General features: G+C 55.9%; 12 protein-coding genes across 12 annotated transcripts; 5 read left to right on the forward strand and 7 right to left on the reverse strand.

The window, feature by feature from the left end:
- Positions 1-1,531: 1,531 nt before the first annotated feature.
- Positions 1,532-2,990, reverse strand: L226DRAFT_594851 (uncharacterized protein; the record flags this gene model as incomplete). The annotated part of the gene is made up of 4 exons (XM_067685630.1): positions 1,532-2,320; positions 2,374-2,662; positions 2,716-2,772; positions 2,965-2,990. 4 exons carry the CDS (start codon positions 2,988-2,990, stop codon positions 1,955-1,957), a joined length of 738 nt encoding a protein of 245 aa, XP_067539969.1. The 3' UTR covers positions 1,532-1,954.
- Positions 2,991-3,929: 939 nt separating this feature from the next.
- L226DRAFT_531205 (uncharacterized protein) lies at positions 3,930-7,413 on the forward strand. The gene is made up of 12 exons (XM_067680034.1): positions 3,930-4,111; positions 4,196-4,320; positions 4,399-4,534; positions 4,903-5,003; positions 5,077-5,201; positions 5,288-5,352; positions 5,429-5,556; positions 5,619-5,935; positions 5,998-6,149; positions 6,260-6,722; positions 6,779-7,098; positions 7,161-7,413. Exons 1-11 carry the CDS (start codon positions 4,000-4,002, stop codon positions 7,080-7,082), a joined length of 2,028 nt encoding a protein of 675 aa, XP_067539970.1. The 5' UTR covers positions 3,930-3,999; the 3' UTR covers positions 7,083-7,098; positions 7,161-7,413.
- Positions 7,284-7,959, reverse strand: L226DRAFT_609864 (uncharacterized protein). The gene is made up of 3 exons (XM_067686096.1): positions 7,590-7,959; positions 7,462-7,522; positions 7,284-7,412 (listed from the first exon to the last, which is right to left on the reverse strand). Exons 1-3 carry the CDS (start codon positions 7,902-7,904, stop codon positions 7,387-7,389), a joined length of 402 nt encoding a protein of 133 aa, XP_067539971.1. The 5' UTR covers positions 7,905-7,959; the 3' UTR covers positions 7,284-7,386.
- Positions 7,960-8,504: 545 nt separating this feature from the next.
- On the reverse strand, positions 8,505-8,866 carry L226DRAFT_567521 (uncharacterized protein; the record flags this gene model as incomplete). The annotated part of the gene is made up of 3 exons (XM_067684039.1): positions 8,505-8,530; positions 8,598-8,658; positions 8,726-8,866. The coding sequence occupies 3 exons, from the start codon at positions 8,864-8,866 to the stop codon at positions 8,505-8,507; spliced, it is 228 nt and encodes a 75-aa protein (XP_067539972.1).
- Positions 8,867-9,668: 802 nt separating this feature from the next.
- On the forward strand, positions 9,669-11,333 carry L226DRAFT_520337 (uncharacterized protein; the record flags this gene model as incomplete). The annotated part of the gene is made up of 1 exon (XM_067678630.1): positions 9,669-11,333. The coding sequence occupies one exon, from the start codon at positions 9,669-9,671 to the stop codon at positions 11,331-11,333; it is 1,665 nt and encodes a 554-aa protein (XP_067539973.1).
- Positions 11,334-11,780: 447 nt separating this feature from the next.
- On the forward strand, positions 11,781-13,580 carry L226DRAFT_531208 (uncharacterized protein). Its single transcript, XM_067680035.1, has one exon. It carries the CDS (start codon positions 12,212-12,214, stop codon positions 13,346-13,348), a length of 1,137 nt encoding a protein of 378 aa, XP_067539974.1. The 5' UTR covers positions 11,781-12,211; the 3' UTR covers positions 13,349-13,580.
- Positions 13,581-13,615: 35 nt separating this feature from the next.
- Positions 13,616-14,292, reverse strand: L226DRAFT_543425 (3-hydroxyanthranilic acid dioxygenase; the record flags this gene model as incomplete). Its single annotated transcript, XM_067682199.1, has 4 exons — positions 13,616-13,791; positions 13,844-13,924; positions 13,975-14,077; positions 14,128-14,292. The coding sequence occupies 4 exons, from the start codon at positions 14,290-14,292 to the stop codon at positions 13,616-13,618; spliced, it is 525 nt and encodes a 174-aa protein (XP_067539975.1).
- Positions 14,293-14,518: 226 nt separating this feature from the next.
- Positions 14,519-17,455, forward strand: L226DRAFT_609867 (P-loop containing nucleoside triphosphate hydrolase protein). The gene is made up of 11 exons (XM_067686097.1): positions 14,519-14,855; positions 14,910-15,034; positions 15,087-15,127; positions 15,179-15,277; positions 15,333-15,928; positions 15,982-16,310; positions 16,364-16,506; positions 16,560-16,703; positions 16,762-16,935; positions 16,991-17,075; positions 17,156-17,455. Exons 2-11 carry the CDS (start codon positions 14,932-14,934, stop codon positions 17,374-17,376), a joined length of 1,935 nt encoding a protein of 644 aa, XP_067539976.1. The 5' UTR covers positions 14,519-14,855; positions 14,910-14,931; the 3' UTR covers positions 17,377-17,455.
- An 82-nt stretch (positions 17,456-17,537) lies between these two features.
- On the reverse strand, positions 17,538-19,357 carry L226DRAFT_501974 (uncharacterized protein). The gene is made up of 6 exons (XM_067677857.1): positions 19,180-19,357; positions 19,046-19,124; positions 18,766-18,991; positions 18,391-18,709; positions 18,145-18,337; positions 17,538-18,083 (listed from the first exon to the last, which is right to left on the reverse strand). The coding sequence occupies exons 1-6, from the start codon at positions 19,272-19,274 to the stop codon at positions 17,673-17,675; spliced, it is 1,323 nt and encodes a 440-aa protein (XP_067539977.1). The 5' UTR covers positions 19,275-19,357; the 3' UTR covers positions 17,538-17,672.
- Positions 19,358-19,897: 540 nt separating this feature from the next.
- L226DRAFT_455977 (uncharacterized protein) lies at positions 19,898-20,722 on the reverse strand (the record flags this gene model as incomplete). Its single annotated transcript, XM_067675269.1, has 5 exons — positions 19,898-19,945; positions 20,020-20,085; positions 20,141-20,206; positions 20,301-20,351; positions 20,426-20,722. The coding sequence occupies 5 exons, from the start codon at positions 20,720-20,722 to the stop codon at positions 19,898-19,900; spliced, it is 528 nt and encodes a 175-aa protein (XP_067539978.1).
- Positions 20,723-20,943: 221 nt separating this feature from the next.
- Positions 20,944-23,890, forward strand: L226DRAFT_531214 (family S53 protease-like protein). Its single transcript, XM_067680036.1, has 8 exons — positions 20,944-21,406; positions 21,709-21,974; positions 22,033-22,249; positions 22,312-22,419; positions 22,469-22,668; positions 22,725-22,859; positions 22,915-23,380; positions 23,437-23,890. Exons 1-8 carry the CDS (start codon positions 21,110-21,112, stop codon positions 23,491-23,493), a joined length of 1,746 nt encoding a protein of 581 aa, XP_067539979.1. The 5' UTR covers positions 20,944-21,109; the 3' UTR covers positions 23,494-23,890.
- Positions 23,886-24,906, reverse strand: L226DRAFT_531215 (uncharacterized protein). The gene is made up of 3 exons (XM_067680037.1): positions 24,501-24,906; positions 24,343-24,441; positions 23,886-24,257 (listed from the first exon to the last, which is right to left on the reverse strand). Exons 1-3 carry the CDS (start codon positions 24,779-24,781, stop codon positions 24,080-24,082), a joined length of 558 nt encoding a protein of 185 aa, XP_067539980.1. The 5' UTR covers positions 24,782-24,906; the 3' UTR covers positions 23,886-24,079.
- Positions 24,907-25,579: the final 673 nt, after the last annotated feature.

Genomic DNA, 25,579 nt, shown 5'->3' on the forward strand with positions numbered 1-25,579 from the left:
TGTTGTCTGTACCTGATAATCTCCCTCTCACATCCTCTCACCCTCCGCCTGGCCTCTGCATCCCTCCCGCATTATATCCCGCCACCGCTGCTGCGTTCATTGGTGTTCGTCGATCACGTTATCATGCTACTTACTTGCCCTCGCTGTATGGTTATCGCCTGTCTTATTCCGTTGCACGGTTTAGCTTTAATGGTTCCGGTCGAGCTCGTGAGGCACGCGCCGCGCCGCGCTGTCCGTTTCTGTCCATTGCCCATTTTACGCTCATTGTGTTCAGGTTCGTGTTGGCGGACCGTTTGACGCGCCGTTTCGTGACGACCTTCATGTACCTTGCATCTTGCACCTCGCACAGATACATTGTTCCCACTTCCCTCCCTTCCGCGGGTCTCGTTCCCCCCAATTTCGCACTTGCGCTTGTTTCGCCGCACGCACGCAGTTGGTTATAGTACTTGTAGTCCCGCACGTTGTCGCCTCGCGCATAGTGCACATGAATTCATAGCAATAGCAATAGTTCATATTTCAGTGTCTTACTCCGTGTCCGTGTTATATTGGCGCGCAAGCCTGGGACAATGTTAATGCAAATGGCCGGTGCGTGTGTCTCCGTGTGTCCGTGCCTGGTCGTCTTGGATCTCAGGGCAGGTACCCGTGCATGCATGCGTATTGCACGCGCAATTAGGTGTACGCACGACGCAGTTGCTGCCATGACGCGCTCCAGACCTGGAGACCCTGCGCGTGGGTTGCGTGCTGCCGTGTACTTGCATACTTACGTTGTACGGTCCACGGGGTGCCACCGAGACCTCCGAGTGCGAGTCCGAGGCGGCGAGGGCGAGGGCCCCGCTGTTGGACGTTGGACACGTCGCGAAGTTCGAAGCGGCTGATAAGGTTTGTGGGATCCAGCGGGGGCACAGCAATGCCTCATAGGTGCGTCATAGATTGGTGTCCTGCGGTCATCTGCATCAGCGGTCATGGGAGCGTTGCAGGCGAATTGAAACGTCTTGCTGGTGTACAGTACTCTTCGGTGTCATGGTGATCAGGTCGTCTGATTACGGTCTGCACGGGGCCGTAGTGATCAATCGCAACATACGAGGCTGGAGTGCGTCTAATGGGCTTGCTTGTGAACTGAAGCTGCCGCGGGGCAGGTGCGGTGCGCTCCGTATACCAAGTGGACCCCGCGATGGTCAGCGGGTCTGCGAAGTGGGATTAAATTTCGGCGCTGGGATGCGAACAACGGGCTCGCGGTGGAGAACGCGTCCACGTCAGGTTGGATGCTTGAAAGGACCGTCGGTGTTTGGTCACCAGACGTCGCGTGCTGGAGCTGCTTGCTCGGAGAAGCCTGGGACTTGGAGTATTTGGCGCCACCTTTCCGCTCATAGGATTCGGAAGACGGAAAAGGTGGATCTGTACTTTGTTTCACAGCGGGCGGCGGATCTATCTGCCTTTGCGAAGACGCCGGACGCAATCTACTTAGGGCAGTCGCGCACACGGATAGAGCTTGGAGTGTGCAGATGGATGAGAGATAGAAGGCGCACCTGTGCCACCAGGGTCCGGACTCCAGACAGATAGGTAAGTAGACAGCGTCGCCACGTCGCTTCCTCGCGAGAACCGTAGTCTCTTGGACGCATCTTGCAGTTGTGAAACTCGTATGAATCGCGAACCTCGGAAGACCGGTCAGCATTCTGGCGGCTGCGGCCGTCGAGATACGCTGGGTGCAGCGTTCAGAAAGGCTGGCGGTTGCCTTGCATTGACAGTGACAGCGCGAGGCATGCGTGCGGCGGTCTCGTGGCGTGGCGCTGTATTGTTGTCGGCGACTTTGGGTAAGTAGTCTAAAGGGTGTCTGACGGCGGACATGCGCTCCAGGTCCGGTTGCTTGGTCTATGAGCGTCATGGAGATCACGTGTTCCAGCGCGCGATGCAGCCCCCGAAGCTCGCGCTCGACTTTGGAAGCTTGCGATGAGGATCAGGATCGCATGCACCGCGGATGTTCTGCGGCACTTAGGCTGCGACACCTATGGAATTCCTTGTACGTCGCAAGCCGCCATAGTGGGTCGTTCCTGTCTTCGGCTCCGATTGGAGCATTGGATCCATGCCGTGGGACATCGGAAGGAGGCCTTCTTCTGGTCGGGCGTGGTGTGTGGAGGTCTCCGGCATGCTCGGCAGCGCACTTGTGAAGATGCAGACGAGGCCCCCGGGCAGCCCGTGTAGCTTCAGTTGTACTGCTCGTACATGCGCTACTCCCATGGTTACCCGTGGTTACGGTCGACGATGCGTCCTTGTGGTCGACAGGCACCGTAGGGATATCCTGAATCCGCCCGGACACGGTAAGCTGCTACTGCATCACCAGTGAGAAAATGATCATCATGCGCTGGCACCACTCACCACGCGTTGATCCGCGAATATCCTCTGGGTGGGTAAGGTGGAGATTCCGGGAGCATCAGCGGGAGGAATATAACCTCGGCATATTGAAGTGCCTTCATACCGGCGGATGGGACGGGCTTGTGCTGTCCCCAATACCCATGCCGCTCGGAGATATGTCGTGCGAGCCCGAGCGAACTCTGAGAAACAAGCTTGTTGCCTACCGCGGAGCTTCGCGATATGTGAACGGATAACGGTAACGGTAACGGTACCAGCCAGTATCACCCGTTGTTTCTCCGTCGTCGAGGCCCACCTAGATTCGAGCAGGTGAGAAGTGGTACGGGGGATGCGGTGTTTCGTACACACGTTTCTGCGAATGTTTCTCTCCCTCTGACTGTCAGGAGTTCAGGTCTTTTCTCCCTCCTGAGCATGGGGGAAACTCGGATATTAAGCGTGAGCCATAGCGGACGCATGCAGGTCAGTGGTGGGAGATTTTAAGTCCAAGCTGCTAACTCTTGGCAGGGGTGATATTGCGGACTCGTGTCACGGCTAGGAGTGTTGGTGTTATGCTTGAGATACGCGGTGCACTCGAGAGACTTGTTAGTACGAACTCACCCTGACTCCGGAAGTTCGTTCGCCATATTGAGGGACACGGCAGTTGCTCATGCAAACAGCTCCCCGAGAGGGGGCATTTTACGCACATGTTCCTCATACTGTGGGCGGCTCGATGAGCGAGACCTCCGAGATAAGCAGGTATATCTCGTAGCCTCGCAAAATCGGAGTGAACAGTCCCGCTGCGAGTAGCACCTTCGGAGGGTTGGGGCAAGCCTGACCGAATGAAGCATAACTGTCGGAAATTTCCGAGCCTTGATGACGGGTGTAGGGGATGCTGTTTCCGTTGCATGAGCGAGGGGACGGTTGGCCACCGAGCGGTGGGTGAAAACCATTGCGATCAGCAAGACGCGTCAGAACATGTAGTAGGATATGGCTGGCGCACGTACTTCAAGCCTTCGAGTTGAGAGACACAGTGCGGTGGCGGGTCATCGATGCGTTGAGGATGTTCTCATCGTACGCAGCTTGGTGGTTAGTCCGAACGCATACTCCTCCGCGCGTTACCATGGTTACTACACTTCGTGCATCAGTACTTTCTGCAACAAGCTATCAGTCGGGAGACAAAGCGTAGATTATGATTTTTCAGGAGTAAGTAATCGTAGTCGCAGCCAGTTCATCGAGCCGCAGCACGGACGACCGCACATTCAAAATTCCAGTGAGTACTTACTTGCGAATATAACTGCTCCTTCCAGTAGCCTCAATCAGATAGAGTAAGATCGTCGGCGAGCTGGAACTTTGAATTCGTCTCTTAACTCCAAGCTGATAGATCTGCAAGGGCGCCCGGTGGAAGAGGCCAACAGATTGGCAATGGCTCAAACGCGACCGCCGCGCGGAGGCGTCGGGGAGTGACCGTGATGGAACGCGTCGGGTCACGCGGAGTGTCACGCGTAGCGCCAGGGCGGTCCGCGTCACGCGCCGGTGTGGCGAGTGTGGGTCGTCGCTGTCGTCTGCAGTCCTCTTCTGCTCCCCTACATCGTCTCTCTCCTCTGCCACTGCCCTAGGCTTGTACCTCGCTGCCCCTGCTGAGCTGGAGACGACATGAGCGGACGCTCTGCCCACGCAAAGGCCATCCTCGGCCAGGAGCTCTTTAGCCGCCTATCACAAACGAAGGTCCTCCTTGTTGGCGCGGGTGGAATTGGCTGTGAACTCCGTGCGTATGCGCCCGTTTGCGTTCTTGTTGCGTTGCTGAGTGTATGGACGTGCTTGTGTGCGTGTGCGGGGCCACGAAATGCAGTGAAGAACATCGTCCTGACGGGTTTTGGCGACATCACCCTGCTCGACCTGGACACTATCGACCTCTCCAACCTCAACCGCCAGTTCCTCTTCCGGAAAAAGGACATCAAGCAAAGCAAGGCTCTGGTGCGTTGTGTCTGCTGATGCGCGGTACAAGTGCATATAGCTGAGAGTGGCTTGGTGGCTGGTGTTCCCACCGTACAGGTTGCGGCGAAGACTGCGAGTGCGTTCAATCCTAACGTGAAGATTACGCCTATACATGCGAATATCAAGGAGCCTCAGTTTGATGTCGCGTGGTTCAAGAGCTTTGACCTTGTCCTCAATGCACTGGATAACCTTGGTGAGTACCCTGTTCGTTGGGCGTGACCAGTCAAGTCGTACGACACACCGTCTCCCTCAAGTGTGTGGTTAAGCTATTATTATCTTGGCAGTACGTTCCTCGGCTGCACGTTGGTAACTAAAACGGTACAGAGATAGCGGCTATGGGGTGAGCCTGGCCTCGGCAGCTTGTATGCAGCGGGCACGGCATCCACCATACCAGTAGTCTGCTCTATGCGCTCGCTGCAGTCCGTCTTGCGGTGCCGGGGGAGCTCCCAGGTTGACCCGGATTGAGGGAAATAGCCTTCAAGTCTTAGTGTGCGCTTTCCGTGCCGTCGTGTAACTCTGAATCTGTCGCAATGGAATGCTGACTGCTGAATGTTCCCACAGATGCGCGACGGCACGTCAACAAGATGTGTGTAGCAGCGGACGTGCCGCTTGTCGAGTCTGGAACGGCGGGCTATCTTGGCCAGGTGCAGCCCATCATCAAGGTATGTCTGTGTCCGCGGTCAGAGTGCTGTTGGTTGGGGTGCAGTGAAGTTTGACGACTCCCTGCGAACATAGGATCGAGCGGAATGCTTTGACTGCGTCCCGAAGCCAACTACGAAGACATTCCCGGTGTGCACGATTCGTTCGACCCCGTCACAGCCCATACACTGCATCGTTTGGGCGAAGAGTTACCTGATCCCGTGAGTTCATGGCGTATCACCCTCTCGCCCAGCCGTTGGTCGATAAGGAAGCTTAAACCTGACCTCGTTGCGATCCCTGTGCCCAGCCAGCTCTTTGGAGAGGAGGAAGACGGCGGTGAGCTCGACGAAGCGGAGAAGCAGGGCGAGAACGGTACGGATCGAAGCTGTCTACGTTGCGCGTTCGCGTCTTCTGATAACAGGAACTTCGCGTGTTGCATCGCATGCAGCGAAGGAGATTGCTGCCCTTCGCAAGGAGGCACAGGCCTTCAAGGCAGTGCGCGCGGCTCTTCGCTCATCACCTACCGGTGACGCATCCTCGTCAGGCCCGAGCGCGGCTAAGATGGTCTTCGGCAAGGTCAGTCATCATCCTCAGCGTCATCACGTCTCGCATCGAAATTGACTCTTTCGTTGATGCAGGTCTTCAATGCGGACATCCTCAACCTGCTCTCCATGGCGGACATGTGGCGCTCTCGCGCGCCCCCTACCCCGCTCGATTTCGACAAGATTCGCGACGGGACGTTCTCGCTTAACCGGCCCCAGCAGAACGGCGTGCATGCGAACGGCTCTGCGACCGCGAATGGCAAAGCAGGAGAGGCGAGCGGAAGCGGTGGAAGTGCAATCACCGAGAAGCTGCTGAATGGCTCTAGCTCTAGCTCGACTTCGGCCAGCGGTGCGGGCTTGAAGGACCAGCGTGCGCTCTCGCTGCAGGACAACCTCGAACTCTTCATTTCCAGGTACGGTGGCGCCTTACGTCTTGAGAATGGTCCTCATGCTGACCGACCTTCTACCCGACCAGCACCGAACGCCTCGCTGGACGCCTGCGTGCCGGGGAAGAGACGATTTTGTTCGACAAGGACGATGACGACACGCTCGACTTCGTCACTGCCGCTGCGAACCTGCGTTCCGCCGCATACGGGATTCCGGGCAAGAGCCGGTGGGAAGTCAAAGGTACGCGCGTCGTCCCCTCTTCCCTACTCACTCCTCCCCCTTCTCCTCACCGTTGCTTCGTTTGTCATCCGCTATCAAGTGCTGACGTGCTACCCCTCGGGCCCCGACAGAAATGGCCGGGAACATCATCCCTGCGATCGCGACGACGAACGCGATCATCGCGGGGCTCATCGTCCTGCAGGCCTTGCACCTCCTCCGCCGCTCGTACCACGCGCTCCGCAACGTCCACGTGCAGTTCAAGCCGTCGATGCCGCTTAGCGCGATCGCGATGTGCCCCCCGAGCTCGTTCTGCGGCGTCTGCAGGGACACGTACACGGAGGTGCGGTGCGATCCGGCGCGCGTCACGCTGGTGGAGGTCGTCGACGGCGTCCTTGGCGTCGGGGCGGGCGACGACGACGGGGAGAGGCGCGAGGTGAGCGTGTATGAGGACAAGCGCGTGCTGAGCGACCCGGACTGGGACGATAACAACGACCGGACGCTCGAGAGCTTGAACGTTACCCGGGGCAAGTTCCTCTCGATCGTGGACGAGGAGGGCGAGTATGCAACGATTCAGGTTGCCATTGGCGTGCTTCCGTGAGCATCTCTGCGCTCTCTTGACGTCGCTGGAGCTGACAATGGCCGCGTCTTAGACCAAACCACCCCGTAGATGCGCCTGCACTGATCCTCCCGTCACCTTTGCCGAAGCCACCAAAGAAGGTCAAGCCTCGTGCACCGACACCCTCAACACCCGTGTCGTCCAAGAAGCGACCCGCGCCCGACGACATCGAGGAGATCGACGCGCCTGCGGCGAAACGCAGCAAGACGGTTGCGGACACCGCTGCAGTACCCTTCACGCCGAGCAAAAAGCGGAGGCTCGAAGAGGACGGCCTCATCATGCTGGACAACGCGGAAGAGAAGATTGAGGAAGATCCGGATGTCATAGAGATTGATTGAGACGCGTTGACCTTATGTGAGTGTCGCTTCTGCTTGCCGTCGATGTACGCATGCTGAGCGCTGATTGGTGCTATGCAGGCCTTGTAGATGCATTCTCTTCTTGGGCCACGTCGTATTCTATGTCGCTATTGCTGTATCTTACCCGCTGTCCTCATATTTTTCTCATATGCACCTAGTAGACTCACGATCCAAGATATCCTCACACCGCTAGCTTGCGCACAATATGATATCCTCAAACCCGCGATATGGTACAAGTGGTACAGTACAATACATCGCCTGTGATGCTGCTGGTCCGTATGTCCATCTAGTTCACGCCGGGAATGTTACGACCTAATACGAAGGTGAGTGGTCTGTCATTCCTATCCGACAATATACTTACCAAACTTCTCCTTTGCCTCCTTATTCGCGAAATCGCCGGCGCTGTCAGCGTTCTTTTGATTCTGTAGGAGTTGCAACGTGAGCCCCCGATCTTCATCCTCATGCGCAGGACAATAGCAATGCACTCACGATGTTCACGCCAAACTTCTTGCCTAAACCCATCATACCCTTGTCGAGCCAGTCCGCTTTCTCACCAGTCGCCGCCGATGCTTGCGACTGCTGCGAGTTGCCCTCGTAGCCACCGGCTACGCCGGAGCCCATCGCGCCACCGCCGCCGCCCATGTCGGAGGCGCCCTGGCCGCTCTGGAGGTCGCTGTATGCGCCCTGGTCCGGGCTCTGGCTGAACGCGTCTGAGTTGGTGCCGGCAGCGGGGCCGTCCGTGTACTCGGTGTCCATGCCGGTCGATGACGCAGTGTTGTTGTTGTTGTTGTCGGTGAAAGACATGGATGGTGATGAGATGGTGTGGTGTGGTGGGTGGTGAGACAAATGTGCAGGGGTGGGCGTCGAAGCTGAGGAGAATGACGGTTGGGCGCGCGAATATATATGCAAGCGGAAGGGACTGACATCATGGTGGGCTAGTGCGAGGTAAAGGGGGCCAAATGTGGAAATGATGACGTCGGTTGGTATCGTCACGGTATTAACCCCGCCCTCCTAGGCCCTCCTCCACCTCGGGCTTAGGCACAGGAACCGTCTTCTGGTATGTATACTCTGCTGCTGCGGTGCGTATATTTACTCATGCTAGTTCACATCGAGGCCTCGGCAAAGACGGCTTGCAGTCAAAGCATTTACGCACATCGGGGGCCCGCGAACTCTGTGGGAGTCGGTGAAGACGTATCATTGCGACTACTGTGGCTTGTATGCATCCGGATTTTGTCAGGTGCTTACTTTCGTCGGTTTCAGGACTAGCGTTTATGTCGTTGGACAATGCGACTTACGACCCTTTAGCGCACACTTCCATGTGGATGACGTAGGCATCAATCCAATGAGTATTCAGACAAGATGGCATACAATTACTTCCTTCACTACAAGGAGCTCATAATGTTTCTAGTGGACACCGGGAAGACCGAAGCCTATGCGGATTGTACATGAGCTGTGTCCACCGGAGACCATCGGATAGTCGACGTGAGTGAAACTCACCCTCCTTCTGCTTGAACTCCTTGTTTGCGAAGTCACCAGCCTTGTCGGCGTTCTGGTTGCTCTGCACAGGTACATAACGATCAGTTTCCCCACCCAAGCTATAACAGGCAATTGGACACGAGACGTACGATGTCAACGCCAGCCTTGTCGCCGGCGGACTCAACGCCCTTGTCGAGCCAGTCCTGCTTCTCGCCACCGGCCTGCTGCTGCTGGCCTGACTGACCGAACTGGGAGTTCGAGGACGAGTTGTTGAAGTTGTCAGAGTTCATGATGCAAGAGTGGGTGTGGGTGTTCTGAAAGACGTTGCTCGCCCGCTACAGGGTTTATATGCTCTTCCCCGTACTCTGACGTCACTGTCACGGTGCCGTGGCTTGTGAGTGGACTACGTACAGTAGCGTCTGTTGCCTCGACATTCCGTACGGATATGAGCAATGGAAAACGCGTTTGAGCATGCGTCGTGGCAACCATGACGTCCACCGCAGCGCCGGTGGGTCATACCCCGCTGGAAGTGGTGCTTGAGCATCACATCCTCTCCACCATGAGCACAACGAATACTGCGACTTTCTGATTGAGGAGCCATGCAGACAGTGTCTCGCGTAGTTAACCAGGTTGTTGCATGTCGACAGCCTTGCGATCACTACGCCTTCCTTTCTTGGACAGCTCATCAAAGCCCCGCGCTAATGAGCTTGCTCCTGCCGCCGTTCAGATGCTCGTGGCAAAAACCTTTGATCCCACACCACCAACTGCCATTCACGAGTGTACGAACTATTGCACCCATTCAATCTCAGAGGGTGCAAAAGGCTGGTGCTTATAGGCAATGCCAGGCTGCTGGATCGACTCGACAAAACATGCAGCTGACAATCATCTTCGGATACTCCGGGTACAACGTCATGGAATTCATGTGGTGATTGTGTCGGTGGTCGTGTTTGTTACTCACCATTCGCGAAGAAAGTTGATTGAAAGACAGAATTTGCCACTGACTGTTCCTGAGACTCTAAACCAAGATTGTCGACGTCGGCCGCGTAAAATCTCGCGACCGTGCAGCGCTCTTACCCCGTAAACGACGACCTCATGGCCACCCGTGAGTATCCTACCCCGATACATGTTACGTTTCGCTCAACTGCTGCAACAGAGATCAGAGGGACCGCGCAGGACCTCACGGCTAAGCTCCCGGCCGAGCTCATGCTTGAGATTTTCCTTATCCTTAAAGCTGCCGATGGATCACATCGATTTGGATTCACTGCGGAGTGGGTCCGTGTCACATGGGTATGCAGTCGATGGCGTGCCATCGCTCTCAGCTACAGCCACATTTGGTCATCCGTCTCTATGGTCAAGAAGGTTGTCGATACGCGCGATGCACTGGAGGAACAACTGCTACGGTCGAGAAATACTGGGCTAGACCTCCGTATCGAGATCACGAGCCAGAGGCAGTGGAACGACAAGCTCAAACTCGTCGGTAACCGACGTCGCAACACCAAAATCACCATGCTCGACGTCACCTATACGGCGGCGAACTCAGAATATCTCAAAAAGCGAATCGCGTGCTTTCGCGATTCACTGAGGAGCCTCAAGCTCTGTCGCACCAGAACTCGGAGCAACAACGAGCCATCTCGTCTCTGGGTATTTGATCCACACGATCTGCCCCACCTCCAGTCGCTCTCTGTTACTTACATCCTTCCCCGTGCAACATCTCCCTGGAAGAGCATCACCAGGCTGGAGATCGTCGACCTCTTCAGTACCAACCATCTATTGCCCTTCTTGCACTGTTTCCCATCTCTGGAAGAGTTGTTGCTCATGACGTCCCGCACGATGAGATCCTCGTACGATCCCGACGCGTTGTCGTCGATGCCCTTCATTCCCAAGCTTCGCCTTGTTCAGCTCAACGCCATCGATATGGAAATTTCTTGGTCTCTCACACCCAGTATGCGCATCCCAGAACTGCGGATACTATCCTTCGGAGCCCAGGTGAGATCGCCAGTGGTCGCTTCCTCAGAACGAGTGTTCAGAGGATTATTCTCCCAGAAGCTGAAGCACGTTTTCCCCCTGGGACCACGACCCCATTCCGCACTCGGAGCCGAAGCGCCTGGAGTTGACATCAGTATGTTCGGGATCACGATTGGGACGCAGCTTGACGGGGATCCCGATGTCGGCGAGTATCAGCAATGGTCAGTGGTCCTCCCGCGTCCGTCTGGCGACAGAGCCCTCAGCTCCCTCGCGGAGTACTGTCCGCTCATCCAGCGGATGCCCTCCCGTGTGAACTCTGCAATCATCTTACGCCTGGATATCCACGTCGGACATAGCGTCTCGGTCGAGCAAGAGTGGACCCTGTGGCTCAAGCCACTCTCCCAAGTGCATTCCCTTGTCCTCGGCTGTGGTGCGCTCGTCAGGGAGGTCCTGCCACACTTGCGCAACGACCTGAGGATCCTTCCTGCACTCAAGAACCTGAAGCTGTGCCTGTGCAAGCTCGACGATGGCTCCACGACAGTCTTTTCGCAGCCAGACTTCTGCCAGTGGCTCCGGCACAGGAAAGCCCTCCAGCTGCCTCTGGAGAACTTGACGATACGCGAGCCGGCTGATAGACCTCAGATACCCGATGATACTTACATCGTGCGCTTCAGTGAGTTGATCGCGGGCCAAGTGAGGGATTGCGATACGGGTATCGAGAGAGCGTGGCCTATCAAGGAGGCGTGCATGGTATGTGATTCGGGCAACCGAGTGGCAGGAATCCCCTACTAGTATGTTACGATACTTAATTTTCAATGGACCGATACATAGAATCTTGCGAGTGCAAGTCTACTGTTTCGATGACGATAGCCCCGGCACACACAGCAGTAAGAAGAACGGGTATACTATGGTACAATTGTATCGCTACTAGTTATCGGCCAATCGCTTTGGTGAGAGCTGTAAAGCATGTTTCAGCATTGTTGAAATAAAGCCGCGATCAATTGTCCATAAAGCCTGTTGGGAATGGAGAGGACAACGCGGGCTAGGCCTTTGCTGGCGAAAGAAATGAAACCCATTGTTCTTTCGCTCCTGACAGATAAGTTCAAATCCAGCGCCCCCGTCCTCGCCACACCGCACCTTCCTGACCTTGGCCCCAACTCGAGATACGACACAAGATGCAGATGCGCAACACCGGTAAGCCTGTCGAGCCAAGGTACCAGTGGTTCGTGCTCACGCTAGCGCTGTGACCAGCAGATATCGTCGGCCCGTCCCGAGCGGCGGACCTACCACCCAAGGTCCTCGAAGCAATCTTCCTCGCATTGCAAGCGCAAAGCATCAACACCATCGTCATCGCCGACAGACCTGACTGCGGCTTCCGAGCTCCCTGGGTAGCCACGACTCAGGTGTGCCGCCGCTGGAGGGAAGTGGCGCTAACCACCCCGAAGCTCTGGTCGGCCATCCGTATCACCGCAGAGGACTGCGAAGCCGAGCCCATCAACACTCTGCTTCAGCGTAGCGGGGACGAGGACTTGGAGATACACATCGACGGCCTGCGTCTCGACATGCGAGAGGCGTGCGCGCTCATCCAGCCGCACGGGCAGCGCGTGTCTGCGCTCGGCGTCGAGTTCGATGAGCTGCAGGCGGAGACCGTCCAGGTGCTCCTGCTGCATATGGGCCCGAGGCTGCAAATGTTGCAGCTCGTGTGCGCCTTGCCGGCGGTCGAGTGTGGACTGACGCTCGACCCAGAGACGGTGCCGGGGCTCCAAGTCCTGATGGTCCGCCACATCTACTTGCAACCGGCGGCCGAGATGGCGAGCTTGAAGGAGTTGCGCCTCGAGCAGCTGTGGGGCGCCGGAGGCAAGGAACAGCGCGCAAAGCTGCTGTACGACATCCTCGCGTCGTTTCCGAACTTGGAGTTCCTGGACCTGACGGACGCGATCCCGGCAGCTCATGACGTGGACGCCGAAGCAGCCCCGATCCTGGAGTTCCCGAATTTGCGCAGTATGACTGTGAACGAACTCGCCATCGACCTGCCTGCGAACCTGGGACGCCTCAAGATCCCCGAGAGCGCGGAGCTACACGTCACCGCGCGGTACGAGAGCTGCCCGCCAGAGTGGGACGAAGAGAATACTGTGCTACCGATGGAAGTTCTTGGGGAAAAGCATTTCGATAACTTCCCCATGCTCATGGAGGCGACCGATCTGTCGCTCACCCTCGGGGCGCGCTGTTGTCTCCCGGACATCATGGTCCAGGGTGGCAACTGGAGCTTCAGCATCCCGAGCATGGAGGATGAGGCGGAGGGTGTGAACCGCCTCCCGGAGTTCGTCAATCACATCCTGGACGGCTTCCCGGACGTCATCCTTCGTCCCCAAAACGTCAAGTTCTTGAACCTCCATATCTCCCAGCACCTGCCTGACTATGATGACTGGGCAGTGCTGCTTTCGGAGTTCCCGAACGTCTTTGCGCTGACTGTCGGAGGCCGCAGGGCATTCAATGCCGTCGTCAGGGCACTCCGGGAGCGCAAGGAGGAACTGCTGCCTAAGCTGTTCCAGCTGACTGCTTGCATTGCTGTCAAGATCGATGTGAACACGAAGGCGGACGCACGGGCATTCGGGGCACTCCTGGTCGAGCGAGCTGCTGCAGACAAGTCTCTCAAGAGCCTGATCGTCAACGTCCCGGAGATGCCGTTGAACGATGCGACCGTTCGTCTCGCGGGCTCTCTCGTGGCCCACATGTCCCTTCGCGGTGGACGCGTCAGGGTCGAGCGGAAGGCCTGCATTGCTTGTCATGGATACCACGAGCACTGAACATGGAGAGGGGGATACACATCGTTTGGATGTTCAAGGACCTGTCGGATACTCGTAGTACCAAGTTGTAGAGGAGACTGAGGTGGGATATTGTATGGTGTGCACATGCGAGTACTTCCATTCCGAGTTTTCGCGGGGCACTCCACCATATCAAACGCACGGGAAGTGTCGCAAGAGGAAGATGTCCCCATCCGAAAGATGGACAATGTGATAGAGCATTACAGAAGTTGTACACGCAGCTTTATGTCTTCTTCGGAGTACCTTTGTTTACTTCGCCTCGGCCACGCTACCACATTCAGGGCACTTGCGGATCGACTCGTTCTTCATCCAGTTCTCGATGACGGGCTTGAGCTGAGTGCCCAGATCAGTACAGTGGAAGGCGTCCTCGCGAATGATCGTGGGCTTGTCGTGTTTGCCCGACTTGCAGTACCATCGAAGACGATCTGCAGAATACGTGAGTCATCAGAAGTGAATCTCTGGGATGGAAGAGCTTACCGATTGCGTTCTCCGGGCGCACACGTTCCACGACCAATCCAATCGTGTCTGCGAAGCGCACCGGATTATGAGGAGTGTTTGCTATGGATCTCATAAGCATCCGCATGTGACGTAATGACCAGGCGACATACCGGGCAAGAGGAACATCTCGCCTTCCTCAATCCGGATATCCCTGAACTCCTCTCCGTCGACGACACGCAGGAGCATTCCGCCCTTGTGCTGGTAGAACCATTCCTGCACGACCTATATGTATGGGGCTTCCGAGGCACAACATGCATACTCACCTCTGTCTCATTCACATGGTAATCGTTGCGCTCATTCGGACCGCCGACGACCATGACGGTAAAGTCCTTGCCTGAATAAACACAGAAATTGTTCACGGGCGGCTTCAAGAGGTGACCATTCTCTGAAAGCCACTTGGGAAAGTTCAGAGGAGCTGCGATGGGCATGGTGGTGGTAGGTGATCAGGTTATCGCAGTTTGGATGAGTCGATCCGGGGTCGGGACTGGGAGGCATTACTCAGGCTTCCGGCAAACTCCGCGTAGCCATGTCGTCACAGAGCCTGTTCGCTGGATTCATTACTGCCGTCGATGGCAGCCTCTCCTTGTGAACGGGCATGGAATATGTGTCGCGTCGACGAAGATAAGCAGTGGGAGCAGACAAGATGGGACGCAGGCGACAAGTGGCCTCGAGGCCGGAAGCGCCCTAGTCACGGTCGCGTGACGCGACGTCGTGACGCACGACGCGCCTCTTGTCTCTCGGCCGCCAAGTGTCTGCGCAGTTCCTCTCTCGCCTGTTTTCTCTGCCTCTATCAATTCGCTGGGCTTGTCTATTGCACCGTCTGCTACATATTTGCTCCGCAGCCCTTTGCCGCTAGTCTGCGTACATGTCTCAGAAACCTGCGGCTTCGAGGAAGGCCGGCCCTAGCTCATCGCGTCCATCCTTTCGACTCGATGATCGAAGAGATGCCCCACCACCGACGAAGAAGATCAAGACAAAAGCTATGATTTCTGTGAGTAGTCCTTCATATTTCGGCTTCAGGATACCTGTGTAATACATCCGCAAGCCTCCAGATCGCGAGACCTCCGATGTTTGACCTCTCTGCCATTCAACCAAGTAGCCAGTCACAATCGAAGGACCCGAAAGGAAAGGGGAAGGAGAAGAAAAAAGACGTGATTTTTGCCGAACAAGGTGCGTGTCTATGTCACCGCGACCATGGTCCCCTCTTGACCTTGTGCATCAGACGACCGCCTGTGGATCGATATATATGAACCAACGAATGAGGTGCGCTCTCCAGAGCCTAAGCCAGTTCAGGCTTTTGAACATCAGTTTCAGGAAGAGTTAGCTGTGCACAAACGCAAGATACAAGACGTCCGCCAGTGGCTTGTTGAGGCATTCGAGGGAGGTCCGTCAGGAAAGCTCAAGAAATATCGCGTCAGTTCAGTTCCGTTCCGCGCTATCACAAAATGTCTCAGCCAGTTCCATGTAGCGCATTCTGGTCTTAACGGGCCCTGCCGGAACCGCTAAGACGGCCACCATTCGTATCCTATCAGCAGAGCTTGGGTGCGAGATCCTTGAATGGCGGAATGCAATGGATGATCAGTTCACCACCAACGAAGATGATTGGGGATCCAAAGAGCACGAAGGACTCGCGGAGAAGTTCCGTACCTTCCTAACCCGAGCGGCAAGTTGTCGTCCCCTCTTTGCCACCCCTAGTGTCACACCACAAGGCACGCAGTCTAGCCAGTCCTCCCGCGCATCCCAGCTTCCTCCATCGGCGTCAGAGTCGTCAACTTCGAGTATGGGACCAAGTTCATCTAGACGACAACTCATTCTCCTCGAAGACCTCCCGAACATCCTACATGCGGGCACTCAGGCGTCCTTTCACGCTGCGCTGGAAGGATTCGTTGCTGCGTCCGAGACCAGCGTTGCTCCCGTTGTGCTCATCATTAGCGATGCGGGCCTTCGAGGCGAGAATCCCGACGAAGATGCCCCTCGATGGCGATCGCGTACTAAGGAGGCAATCGATGTGCGCAATGTGCTCCCTCCAAGCCTGCTCAACTCGCCCTATGTCACGCAGATCAGGTGTGCAACTCGGTCGGGACATCCAGAGTGCCTTCAACTGACAGAATACTCAGTTTCAACCCCATAGCTGCCTCATTCATGCGGTCCGCTCTCAAGAGCATGCTCGATCAGCACTTCTCGTCGCCGTCTGTGTCTGGAACGCGCCCTACGAAAGAGATTCTCGATTTGATTGTCGAGTCGTCACACGGAGACATTCGCAGTGCTATAATGGCTCTACAGTTCGCATGCACTGCAGACCAGAAGCCTCAGAAGCAGCTGAAAGGCTCGAGGAGAACCGTGAAGACGAGGGGCCCGTCAGCGGCGGTGATGCTTGAAGCTGTGACGCGCCGCGAGCAGAGCTTGGCTCTCTTTCATCTGCTCGGGAAAATCATGTATAACAAGCGTCAGTTCTATTCTTGAACCATCTACCCCTGGATATCACTGAAGTGCACATAGGGAAAGGTGATCCTCCGCCTCAGTCCGCGTCTGCGAAAGATATCCGGCGGGACCAAGAGATTGACTCCCGCCTCAAGGACCCACCCCCTTTATCACCGCATCTTCGGGATCATGAACGCAAAGCGAGTCGCGTCGACGTGGAGGTATGCTATTCTCGTTCATGAGAAGTGTAGCAGAGTTGATCCATGCTTGCCAGACGCTTTATGCGGATACACCCATTGACGCATCTCTTCTTTCGCTCTACATTCACCAGAATTACACTCAATACTGCAACACCGTTGAGGAGTGCGAGGCGCTGATGGACTCCCTGAGCTGGGCGGACGCCAGCGGTGGAGAGACAGTACGTTGTTCTGGCCATTCATTCGCCATATGCCGTACTAACATCTCTTGCGATGCAGTGGTACCAGGCGAATCCGCACCAGTTCCACCTCGTTGCGCTCGGGACACTGCATGCGCTTCCGACCCCTGTTCCACGGCGTAACCAGAAGCCGTACAAGCCTGCGTTCTTCGAGAACCTGAAGAGGCAGAACGAAGCCGAAGATGGTGTGCGCGACGTCCAGGCGTGGCTGCAAGTACGTAGATGCAGCCTGGGACCCATTAGTGGTTTTGACACTGACATTGTCGCAGCTGGGAAATTGGCCTGTGTCGAGTTGGCCCACGCGCGACGTCGCATTGGGCGCTGGCACTGTTCTGCGCGTCGGGGAGAGCTCTGGTGCGTTCTCAGTAATAACTATTGTTGTGTCGCGTGGCCGTCTCTGACCACCGCGATTGTTCTCTGATTGAACCCTGCAGGGAGATTCGCGCAGCAGGTACCCTTCACGCATCGCGCCTTTTCCAGGCTCAACTTTGCCGGGGACGGCGGTGCTGTTGCTGAGTTGGCCGACGAGGATGAGCCAGTACCGGACGTCCCGGAAGTCGAGCGCGAGGTGCGATCGCGCGCGGTGCCGGCCCAGGTTGACGAGGACCAGATTACTGGGAAGTATTTATCGGACGACGACATCGAGGAGTGGTGATTCGTCATGTTCTTGTTGCAGTCTTGCTATGTTGCTATGAAATTCTTGTTTGGATACAGTGATGTCGATAAACACTGGCACGACCTGCCTCATCGCGAGGTCCAACGTCGGTTTGAGCCTTCCGCGACCATATGTAGGCATCACTTTCAGTCTGATCGGGTCTTGTGCCTTGAAATGCACATGATGCGAGTACTGTGGTGGAGTTATACCAGAAACAACTATAAGTGGTCGAGATATCCTTGTGTCGTAAACTTGTGTATCACATGAAGCACGGTCCCAATACTGATACTAGTCCATCACAACTCTTCAATTCGTGGACCACCTGCGTCCGGCTGAACCCTCCTGACGCTTGCTCTACCGCTACTGAATCCTGCCCTTGCACTCTCGCTCTCGAGGGTCTTGGCGCGCAGCGTCGCCTCGTCCGCCAGTACACGCAACATGGGAGCCGGCGTACTAAGAACATACGCCGCGTAAAACATCAGCTTGTGCACGACATGGTTCGGCTTCGCGTTGATGTTGGTCGTACCGCGCTCGCCGAAGAGGACGGCAAGGTCCGAGAGGACACGGAGCGCATTGGCACTACGATGGTCTTCGAGATTCTGCCCGGGATCGTCGGATGCGGAACTGATGACCGCCATTTTCGCAGGTCGTAGGAGATGCGCGGTATCTTGGAGGAGCAGAGAGAAGAATTTTGAGTCCATGTGGCCCTGAGTGCTGCAATTGAATACTGGACTAATACGGGTAACGGTATGGGAAGGAGTAGCGTACCGGTGGGAATCGAGACCACAAGTCGGTGACGACACCGGAGAGCGAGGTGTGGACTGTTGTAGACTTGCGATCGACGAGGAACGGAACTAGTTGGGATACCGATCGCCTGATCTCGAGGCGATCTGGGTCCTCTGCGAGGAGAGAGGAGAGTGATGGGATGGCGAAGTGACGGATGGCGTACGCGTATGCAATGCTGCGTCTTGCTTGTCAGCGGGGAGCAGAATGCGACAGGTCAGTGTCACGTACCATAATGCACATATGTTGTATAACAGCAACGGCCCGCTCGCGCTGGCGTCATGCGACCTTTTGATTAAGGGCTCAGGTAAGGCCATGATGGAAGGCTTGGTCCCATGTTTTCGAAGTGACGTCCTGTCTACAGTATTGTCCCACTTCTCAGGCGAAGGTTCGAGGGAAGTCTGCCACCACGGCTCGACCTGTTCTCGCTCAACCGCCTCGCTGGCTAGCTGTTTCGCAAGTTCGTTGTCGGGGTCCTGGAGCGCGCGAAGGAACTTGTCACGCTCCGCCGGAGTAAGCGCGTTCCACAAGTCGTCATAGGAGGCAGAATCTGCACAGTGGGTAATCAGCTAGTCGTTCATTCCCACTATATTGTGTCAGTTATACCGAGGTCTATGTTCTGCAACCTCCGCTGGAGGTCATCCCTATCATCATCGTCGTCGTCGTCGTTGCCAGAGTCTTCCAAGAGCGGGCTATCGTCAAGCGAATCCTCTTCGAATCGCTTGAGCAGGTCCATCATCCGTCGTTTTTCCTCGCCACTGGCGCTAGGCGCGTTCTTCACATCCAGTTCCACTTCCTTGCGGTAGAACGATTCAGAGCATTCTGCATGTTTCTATGGCGCGCCGTCAGTTCATGGCGCTCATGGCGGGGAGGGAATGGCATATACCTCGGACCTGAAGCAGACTAGAGAGCAGTATGGGATGTTGCACCGAGGACATGTGTAGCGTGAAAACTGTCGCCGACAACTGTGAGTAGTTCAGGGGATATTCAAGCTTGAGATATGGATGGAATATGACTAACATTGCGCAGGGAACGGTGGAAACCGATTCTGTCTCTCGCGACGAAGACGCGATGACGGGCTCTCCGGGTCCTTCGTCAGACTCCATGGTACTCATTGCACGTTGAGATGTTCTCCTGTAAGGTTGAACTCACTCTAGAAGAGGTGGAGAAGGAGGATATTGAACTGTCTTAGGAAGCTTCACAAAGTTCAAGACGAAGCTGGGATCAGGAGGCGCCCATCGGCTTTCTAATAAGGTTATTAACCATGGCATGCGCGGGGGACGAACAGAACTGGAGCAAGGATACACACTCGGAGTCAGACTTAATCCACTTGCAGACCGCGATGAGTTCAAATCATCTATTCGATGCACAGTACTATACAACGTGACTACGCTACGTGCTACCAATACGGGTAACAAGATGATGACACTACGTGATGGCGAGTAGCACGACTCGCGCGATATGGCGATAGTGCCAACAGTCATCGGTGCCTTCAAAAGCAGCACCAGAAGACTATGCAGACAGGACATCATTTGCGCGTTGACTGCACATGCGTAGAAACTCCAGCATGGTCGTGGAGGAGGAGGAGGAGAGGAGGAAGAGGAGGAGGAATATGTGGAGGAAGAGAAGGAAGAACCGAGCGCTCCCCACGAGGTTTGTGAGAGTAGGGCAGGAGCCGTCCACGCCTGGAGCAGTGCGTACAGCATAATCGGTCCGGTTAGTTCTGGCTGGGTGATACTTAGTCAATCACACCCAAGTGGTCTTCTTTGATTGTGCCAATAGCAAACTGCGACAGTCAAGTTGTTCGTGAGACTCTGTGATACACGAGGGTCGAGAAGACCGGGAAGGTGCAGTACGCACGATCTCTGTCGCGTCTACACGCGTTCCGACAATTTTAAGACGCACGCGCGTATTTTTCTCGATGATCTAGACAGGCTGAGGCGTTGGAAGATGTGAATGTGCGATAGAGGGAGGTACTGACCTGGTCCTCGGATGCGAACGATGGTGGGTTCGAGTTGGGGTCAAACTTGAGCTCTGGGGGGATAAGCTGTGGCCACGTGGGATAAGGATAGCAAACACGGTCATTGCAAGACAACCAAGGTTGAAAACTTGAGCAGTCAGACGAACGAAATAGGACTCACCTGGTGCGAGACGAACACATTCAGAGGTCCGACATCCGCAAAGAAGCCCATCTGACCACGGTCCACCACAGCGATAGCCCTGATCGTGACCAGTCCCAGTAGTACAGAAGAAACATAAGGCGCACCTTGTTCACGTTCGCGACCACACCATCCACGACTTGGCCCTTGAACGGCTTGAAGACGAGGGCAAAGTACCGGATGACGAACTCAGCCTGGCCGCTGCTAGGCACGACCACACCTTTGCCAATGTCGAGAATGGAGATGACGGCGATGATGTAGCCGAACTGGCCTGAGCAGGTGCCCTCGACGTCGGAGTAGAGCTTAGACTCGAGGAACTGGAGCATACGCGGGTCGAGGTAGGAGGGGTGGAGACTCGGAGTTGAATGGTGTGTTCGAGCTTTTTCTGCGCTAGGTGAGTGCATGTAGTGCCTGCTGTGTTGCAGGAGACATACGACGAAGAACATGGTGTCCGCGGCGACGTCAGGCGTCCGCAGCCCGGTCTACGTTGGATGTGTTCGTGGTCAGAGTCTTTCAGTCGGCGTGGAGGTTGCTCACGGCGTCAAAGGAGACGCCCACAGGGCACAGGTGCCTGGCCGCGGTTCCTGAAAGTACGAATGGCTTGGCCCATTGACTTTGTGGCTGCGGGAAATATCAGACTCCGTGTGCACGCTGAGCCGGAGAGTTAACCATGGTCAAGTGAGCGCAGTGTGGGCTGCGCGCCTTGACAAGGAGAGGGGTGGGCACGATTCAGAGCAGCGCCTTCCCTGCACGCGCCTCTCTTCCTCCCCTCACCGACCCGGCCATTCATCATGGTCGCCCCCACTCGCCTCCTGGCACTGTCTGTCTTTACCTCCCTCGTTTCTGCTACCCCGCTTTCTAAGTCTAGCCCCAAATCCAACTCCAAGTTTTCACGAGATCTTCTTGTTCACGAAGCCCGCGATGTCTTGCCCCTCGGTTTCTCTCTTGCAGGCCCCGCTGCGCCCCATACGACTTTGAATCTCCGCGTGGCGCTCACGCAGAGCAACCCCGACGCGATTGTGGACGCGCTCTACCAAGTGAGCGATCCGTCGAGCGACAAGTATGGACAGCATCTGTCAAAGTCTGAGGTGAGCCGTGCGATTCCCATACGGCCTCTTCCAGGCCACAACTCTGTGCCACGGTGGCGATCAAGTCCCGGGTTCACGTACACGTTCGTTGAGCGTTGCACGCTCGCTGAGTCAATGAATTTGATCCTTGTGCTGCAACGTCCGGAGTTGGTGTGTTTGGTGCCACAATCGCAGAAGCGCCTCCTCAGCCTGTCCGTCCTAATATTGCAACACGACGAGTGTTACTGTGGAGACTACCACCCATGAACCATTTTGTGCGCGTGCGAAGTTGCCGATGTACTGACTATGTATCAATGTCATAGGTCCAGCAGCTTGTTGCTCCGAGTGAAGACAGCGTCAACGCTGTCAACGCCTGGCTGCAAAAGCATGGCCTTTCCGCCACTCCTTTGTCGCCTTCAGGAGACTGGTTGGAGGTTGAGCTTAACGTCAGCAAGGCCAACGAGCTCCTCGCGGCCGACTTCTCCAAATTTACTCATCTTGATACTGGTACGGAGGCCATCCGTACCCTGTCCTACTCTATTCCTGCTGGCCTGAAGGGTCACATCGATCTCATCCATCCCACCACGTCGTAAGTTCTTTATCATCACGCGCCTCCGAAGCAGTAAGAGCTAATGGTCTCTTGATAGCTTCCCTGAGAACGTCCAGAGCCTCGGTACGCTGCAGAAGCGAACGATCCACACCCCTATCCTCTCACGCAAGTCGAGTTCGAAATGTGCCAACGGCACGACACCTGCGTGCTTGCAGCAAGTCTATAACATCCCCACTACACCCGCGAAACATGCATCCAACAAGCTTGCGGTGACTGGTCGCTTCGGCAATAACGCGCATTATAAGTGGCTACAGGTAGGACATGTTCTTCGTTGTTGGTTGAAGTTGCATAGACATGTGCTGACCCTTGTTTACAGGAATTCTTGCAGCAGTACAGGCCCGACATGAACTCGTCTACCAACTTCACTGTTACCCTTCTGGACGGTGGCAACAACGACCAAGACGCGCCATCTGTCTCTGAAGGAGTACGTATGTTTCGCACGAGCAGAGGATAGGGATTGATTTGCCCCACAGGAGTTGGATATCCAGTACACTGTTGGTCTCGCGACCAATGTCCCTATCGACTACGTAATGGTCGGTGTCAAATGGAAGGACGATGGACTGAACGGCTTCCTTGATGAAGTCAACTATATCCTTTCGTTGGATCAGCCTCCTCAGACACTCTCGACTAGCTACGGCTACCCCGAGAGTAGCATGTCGTTCGCTCTTACGGAGTAAGTGGCCCCACTCGGCCGTTCGCTTCACCTCACTGACCCATATGACCTTGTAGCAAACTCTGCAAGGCTTACGCACAGCTCGGCGCGCGGGGAGTTTCTGTCATCTTTGCTGCGGGTGACAGCGGCGCAGGTTGTGCGGGCGGCAACAGCACGGCGTTTTCGCCGTTCTTCCCCTCCAACTGTCCCTAGTGTGTGGTTCCCGCAACGCACGCCTGGTACATCTTCTAATCACGTTATCTACAGCGTCACATCCGTCGGCGGCACTACAGGCTCCAGCCCAGAGATAGCTTGGGAGGGTTCGTCGGGCGGCTTCTCGAACTACTACTCCGCCCCATCCTACCAATCCTCTGCGGTGTCGGGCTACCTCGCCAAGCTTGGTCTCTCCCCAGCCGCGGCCTCGACCAAGGGCAGGTTCAACGCCACAGGCCGCGGTTTCCCCGACATCTCCGCCAAGGCGGACGACTTCCGCGTCTGGGAGGGCTCCATTGCGAGCATTTGGGGCACAAGCGCGTCGGCGCCGACCTTTGCGAGCATCGTTGCGCTCATTAACGACCGCCTGGCACAGGCGGGCAAGGCCCCTATGGGCTTCTTGAACCCATGGTTGTACTCGAAGGGCAAGTCGGGGTTCACCGATATCACCTCGGGCAACAACTCGGTTGAGTGCAACGGGAAGACCGGAGGATTTGAGGCTGTTGAAGGATGGGACCCGGTATGTCTTTTCCGCACATCTTGCATTCTGGAGAGATTGTTGAGTCTCCACGTCAGGTCACCGGTCTTGGTACTCCTGATTTCAACAAGCTGCTTGCCCTTGTCGGGCTGTGAGCGTATACCTCTATCCTCGCGGTCGCGCGCCACCTTCATTGCCGCTGGTCCCCTCGTTTGACCCGGAATATTGACTTTCGCTTTCTTGTTCGCTGTGCCGATGGACTGTGTATAGTGTAGTGTTTGTTGTGGAATGGATTTTTGAGCTGTTGTCAGACAATCGCCCAGTGGTTGCGCCCGTTGTGTGTCGACCTCGTTACACTCACTGATAAGCCGATCCAGTTGGCTGACGAGTGGAACGACGTTGTGTCCGGGCCCAAGATTATAAGGACCCCACTCATGTTCTGTATGCCTGTCAAGGCTTTTCTTGTGAATGGTTTCGTGGAGACGCTACAAGCGAGTGTTGCGATGATGGTTGTGACTAACCACAACTTATTACCGAAGGCTAGAATGGCGGTAGTTATACATAATATATTTCTCACACGAGACTCGACAGGATGACAGGGTATATGGACAAGTATGCTGGACCAGAATACAACATGAAGGATAGTAAAAGAGTACATGGTATCGGTGAATGAAACTGGAGCAAACGCACGGGGTGTGGCCTCGCTCATCGCTGTATAAGAGCCTGCGCCACAGCAAACGTCTACTGGCCTGCAGCAGGGAATGCATAGTGCGGTGTCCCGTAGACAATTCTTTGTGTCGGCCCCGGGGCAGGTTTGGGTAGTGCTAGTGCTGGATTGGCTTGACTCACAGTGTGGCCACGAGACCGACCAAGTGCCGGAATGTTGACAGCCTTTGTGGCCAAGACAAGAGAGGGCTCCCTGGGAGAAGCACTACATCAGCTGGACGAATTTGGCTGAGACGGCGCGTGGAGTCCAAACCACCCCCAGTACATACTGTACGTACCCGAGCTGTTCCCCTGGTTCTTCATCTTCTGAGATACCAAATGCAGCCTTTGCTTCGTTCCATGCGCGTAAGGTCGTCTCGTTGTGCGGCTCTGTGAGTCTGTTGATCGGTCCAAGTCAGGTCGACATGGTTAGGACTCGGTAAACTAGCAGACTCACATAGGCTGTCTCCAGAACGCGGCCTCACTTGCTTCTTCAGCTTCTTGAGCTCTGTGAGCAACAAACTCGGCCACACATTGGTACAGGCCTGAAAGAAAATCGTGGTCGGACTTCGGCGGGTTGAACACTTCTTCCAAAGGGTCGCCTCGGCAGCAACAGGTCGAGAAGAGGCCGCGACGCGGGTATGTCTTGAAATGATGGCGCGCATCATACTCGATGACGGCGAGCCGGTGAGAGAGCCGGCAGACTTCACAAAATCCGGTGCTTGCACACCATTCCATGCTTAAAGCGGCCGTTTTCGGAAGAGTTGGGGGACGGGAGACGGGGGAAGGGAGACGGGGGAAGGTGGTTCGCGGTGGTTACAGGGGCCGGGGTGCGTGGTCCAGCGTGGTTCAGCAGAGCGGGGTGACGGATAGGCAGGCGAGAGATCCTGGAGGGGGGGGGTCCTAGCGTACGTACCTAAGTAGGGTGTCGGAGATCTAATTGTCTGTGGTCGGTGGTATGGCCAATGCCAACGCACAAAGGAGCCATTGGGCGCTCATGTCATTCTGCGCCGACCGCCTATGAACTGCACGACCGCGTGATGAGTATGGATAGACATGCCCATTGGCGTACCATAGCCCTCGAGGGCGACAAGATTTCAAAAAGAGACACGCTCATTTCCTCTTCCTCTTCTTCAACGTGGTAGACTGACCCTGACCTCCCTGCGAGCCACTCTGCTGCTGGGCTTTCTTGCGTTGTGCCTCTATGAAGGCGAGCAGCCGGAACCTGTCTTCAGGCGGTATCTTGACGGTTCGGTTCTTGGCCTCGGGATCGTACTGCAAGTTCACCCCGCCAAGCATCGCTGCGGACTTCGCACTACAACTCCGTCAGCATGGCACGACAGGAGAAATATATGAGTGGCATACAGTTCTTCAACGGTATGCTCCCAAGTGGCACTAGAGAGGTCGCCCTGCTTCTCCATCTGTTCGAATTCTCGAGCATACCGCTCGATGAGGGTGTCAACATCTTCCTCCGCAGGTTGTCCAGCCCTGTGTGGCCGCGGAGGGCATTAGTGAGTGGCTCGGTCCAAAGTATGG

This window comes from Lentinus tigrinus, assembly GCF_003813185.1.
Source record: "Lentinus tigrinus ALCF2SS1-7 unplaced genomic scaffold L226scaffold_4, whole genome shotgun sequence".
NCBI classification, from domain to species: domain Eukaryota; kingdom Fungi; phylum Basidiomycota; class Agaricomycetes; order Polyporales; family Polyporaceae; genus Lentinus; species Lentinus tigrinus.

Bases quoted from the DNA above. Each gene is read 5' to 3' on its own strand.
- L226DRAFT_531205 (XM_067680034.1), top strand. From the start codon at position 4,000: ATGAGCGGACGCTCTGCCCACGCAAAGGCCATCCTCGGCCAGGAGCTC. The intron at 5,202-5,287 runs GTGAGTTCATGG...CCCTGTGCCCAG, and splicing joins GCGAAGAGTTACCTGATCCC to CCAGCTCTTTGGAGAGGAGG. The intron at 5,557-5,618 runs GTCAGTCATCAT...TCGTTGATGCAG, and splicing joins CTAAGATGGTCTTCGGCAAG to GTCTTCAATGCGGACATCCT.
- L226DRAFT_609864 (XM_067686096.1), bottom strand. From the start codon at position 7,904: ATGTCTTTCACCGACAACAACAACAACAACACTGCGTCATCGACCGGC. The intron at 7,523-7,589 runs GTGAGTGCATTG...CAACTCCTACAG, and splicing joins AGAAGTTTGGCGTGAACATC to AATCAAAAGAACGCTGACAG. The intron at 7,413-7,461 runs GTAAGTATATTG...CCTTCGTATTAG, and splicing joins GGAGGCAAAGGAGAAGTTTG to GTCGTAACATTCCCGGCGTG.
- L226DRAFT_531208 (XM_067680035.1), top strand. From the start codon at position 12,212: ATGGGCCCGAGGCTGCAAATGTTGCAGCTCGTGTGCGCCTTGCCGGCG.
- L226DRAFT_609867 (XM_067686097.1), top strand. From the start codon at position 14,932: ATGTTTGACCTCTCTGCCATTCAACCAAGTAGCCAGTCACAATCGAAG. The intron at 15,035-15,086 runs GTGCGTGTCTAT...CTTGTGCATCAG, and splicing joins CGTGATTTTTGCCGAACAAG to ACGACCGCCTGTGGATCGAT. The intron at 15,929-15,981 runs GTGTGCAACTCG...CAGAATACTCAG, and splicing joins CCCTATGTCACGCAGATCAG to TTTCAACCCCATAGCTGCCT.
- L226DRAFT_501974 (XM_067677857.1), bottom strand. From the start codon at position 19,274: ATGAGTACCATGGAGTCTGACGAAGGACCCGGAGAGCCCGTCATCGCG. The intron at 18,992-19,045 runs GTATATGCCATT...GGCGCGCCATAG, and splicing joins TAGTCTGCTTCAGGTCCGAG to AAACATGCAGAATGCTCTGA. The intron at 18,338-18,390 runs GTACGTGACACT...AGCAAGACGCAG, and splicing joins TACAACATATGTGCATTATG to CATTGCATACGCGTACGCCA.
- L226DRAFT_531214 (XM_067680036.1), top strand. From the start codon at position 21,110: ATGGTCGCCCCCACTCGCCTCCTGGCACTGTCTGTCTTTACCTCCCTC. The intron at 21,407-21,708 runs GTGAGCCGTGCG...TCAATGTCATAG, and splicing joins AGCATCTGTCAAAGTCTGAG to GTCCAGCAGCTTGTTGCTCC. The intron at 22,860-22,914 runs GTGTGTGGTTCC...CGTTATCTACAG, and splicing joins TTCCCCTCCAACTGTCCCTA to CGTCACATCCGTCGGCGGCA.
- L226DRAFT_531215 (XM_067680037.1), bottom strand. From the start codon at position 24,781: ATGGAATGGTGTGCAAGCACCGGATTTTGTGAAGTCTGCCGGCTCTCT. The intron at 24,442-24,500 runs GTGAGTCTGCTA...ACCGATCAACAG, and splicing joins GCGTTCTGGAGACAGCCTAT to ACTCACAGAGCCGCACAACG. The intron at 24,258-24,342 runs GTACGTACAGTA...TGCTTCTCCCAG, and splicing joins GAACCAGGGGAACAGCTCGG to GGAGCCCTCTCTTGTCTTGG.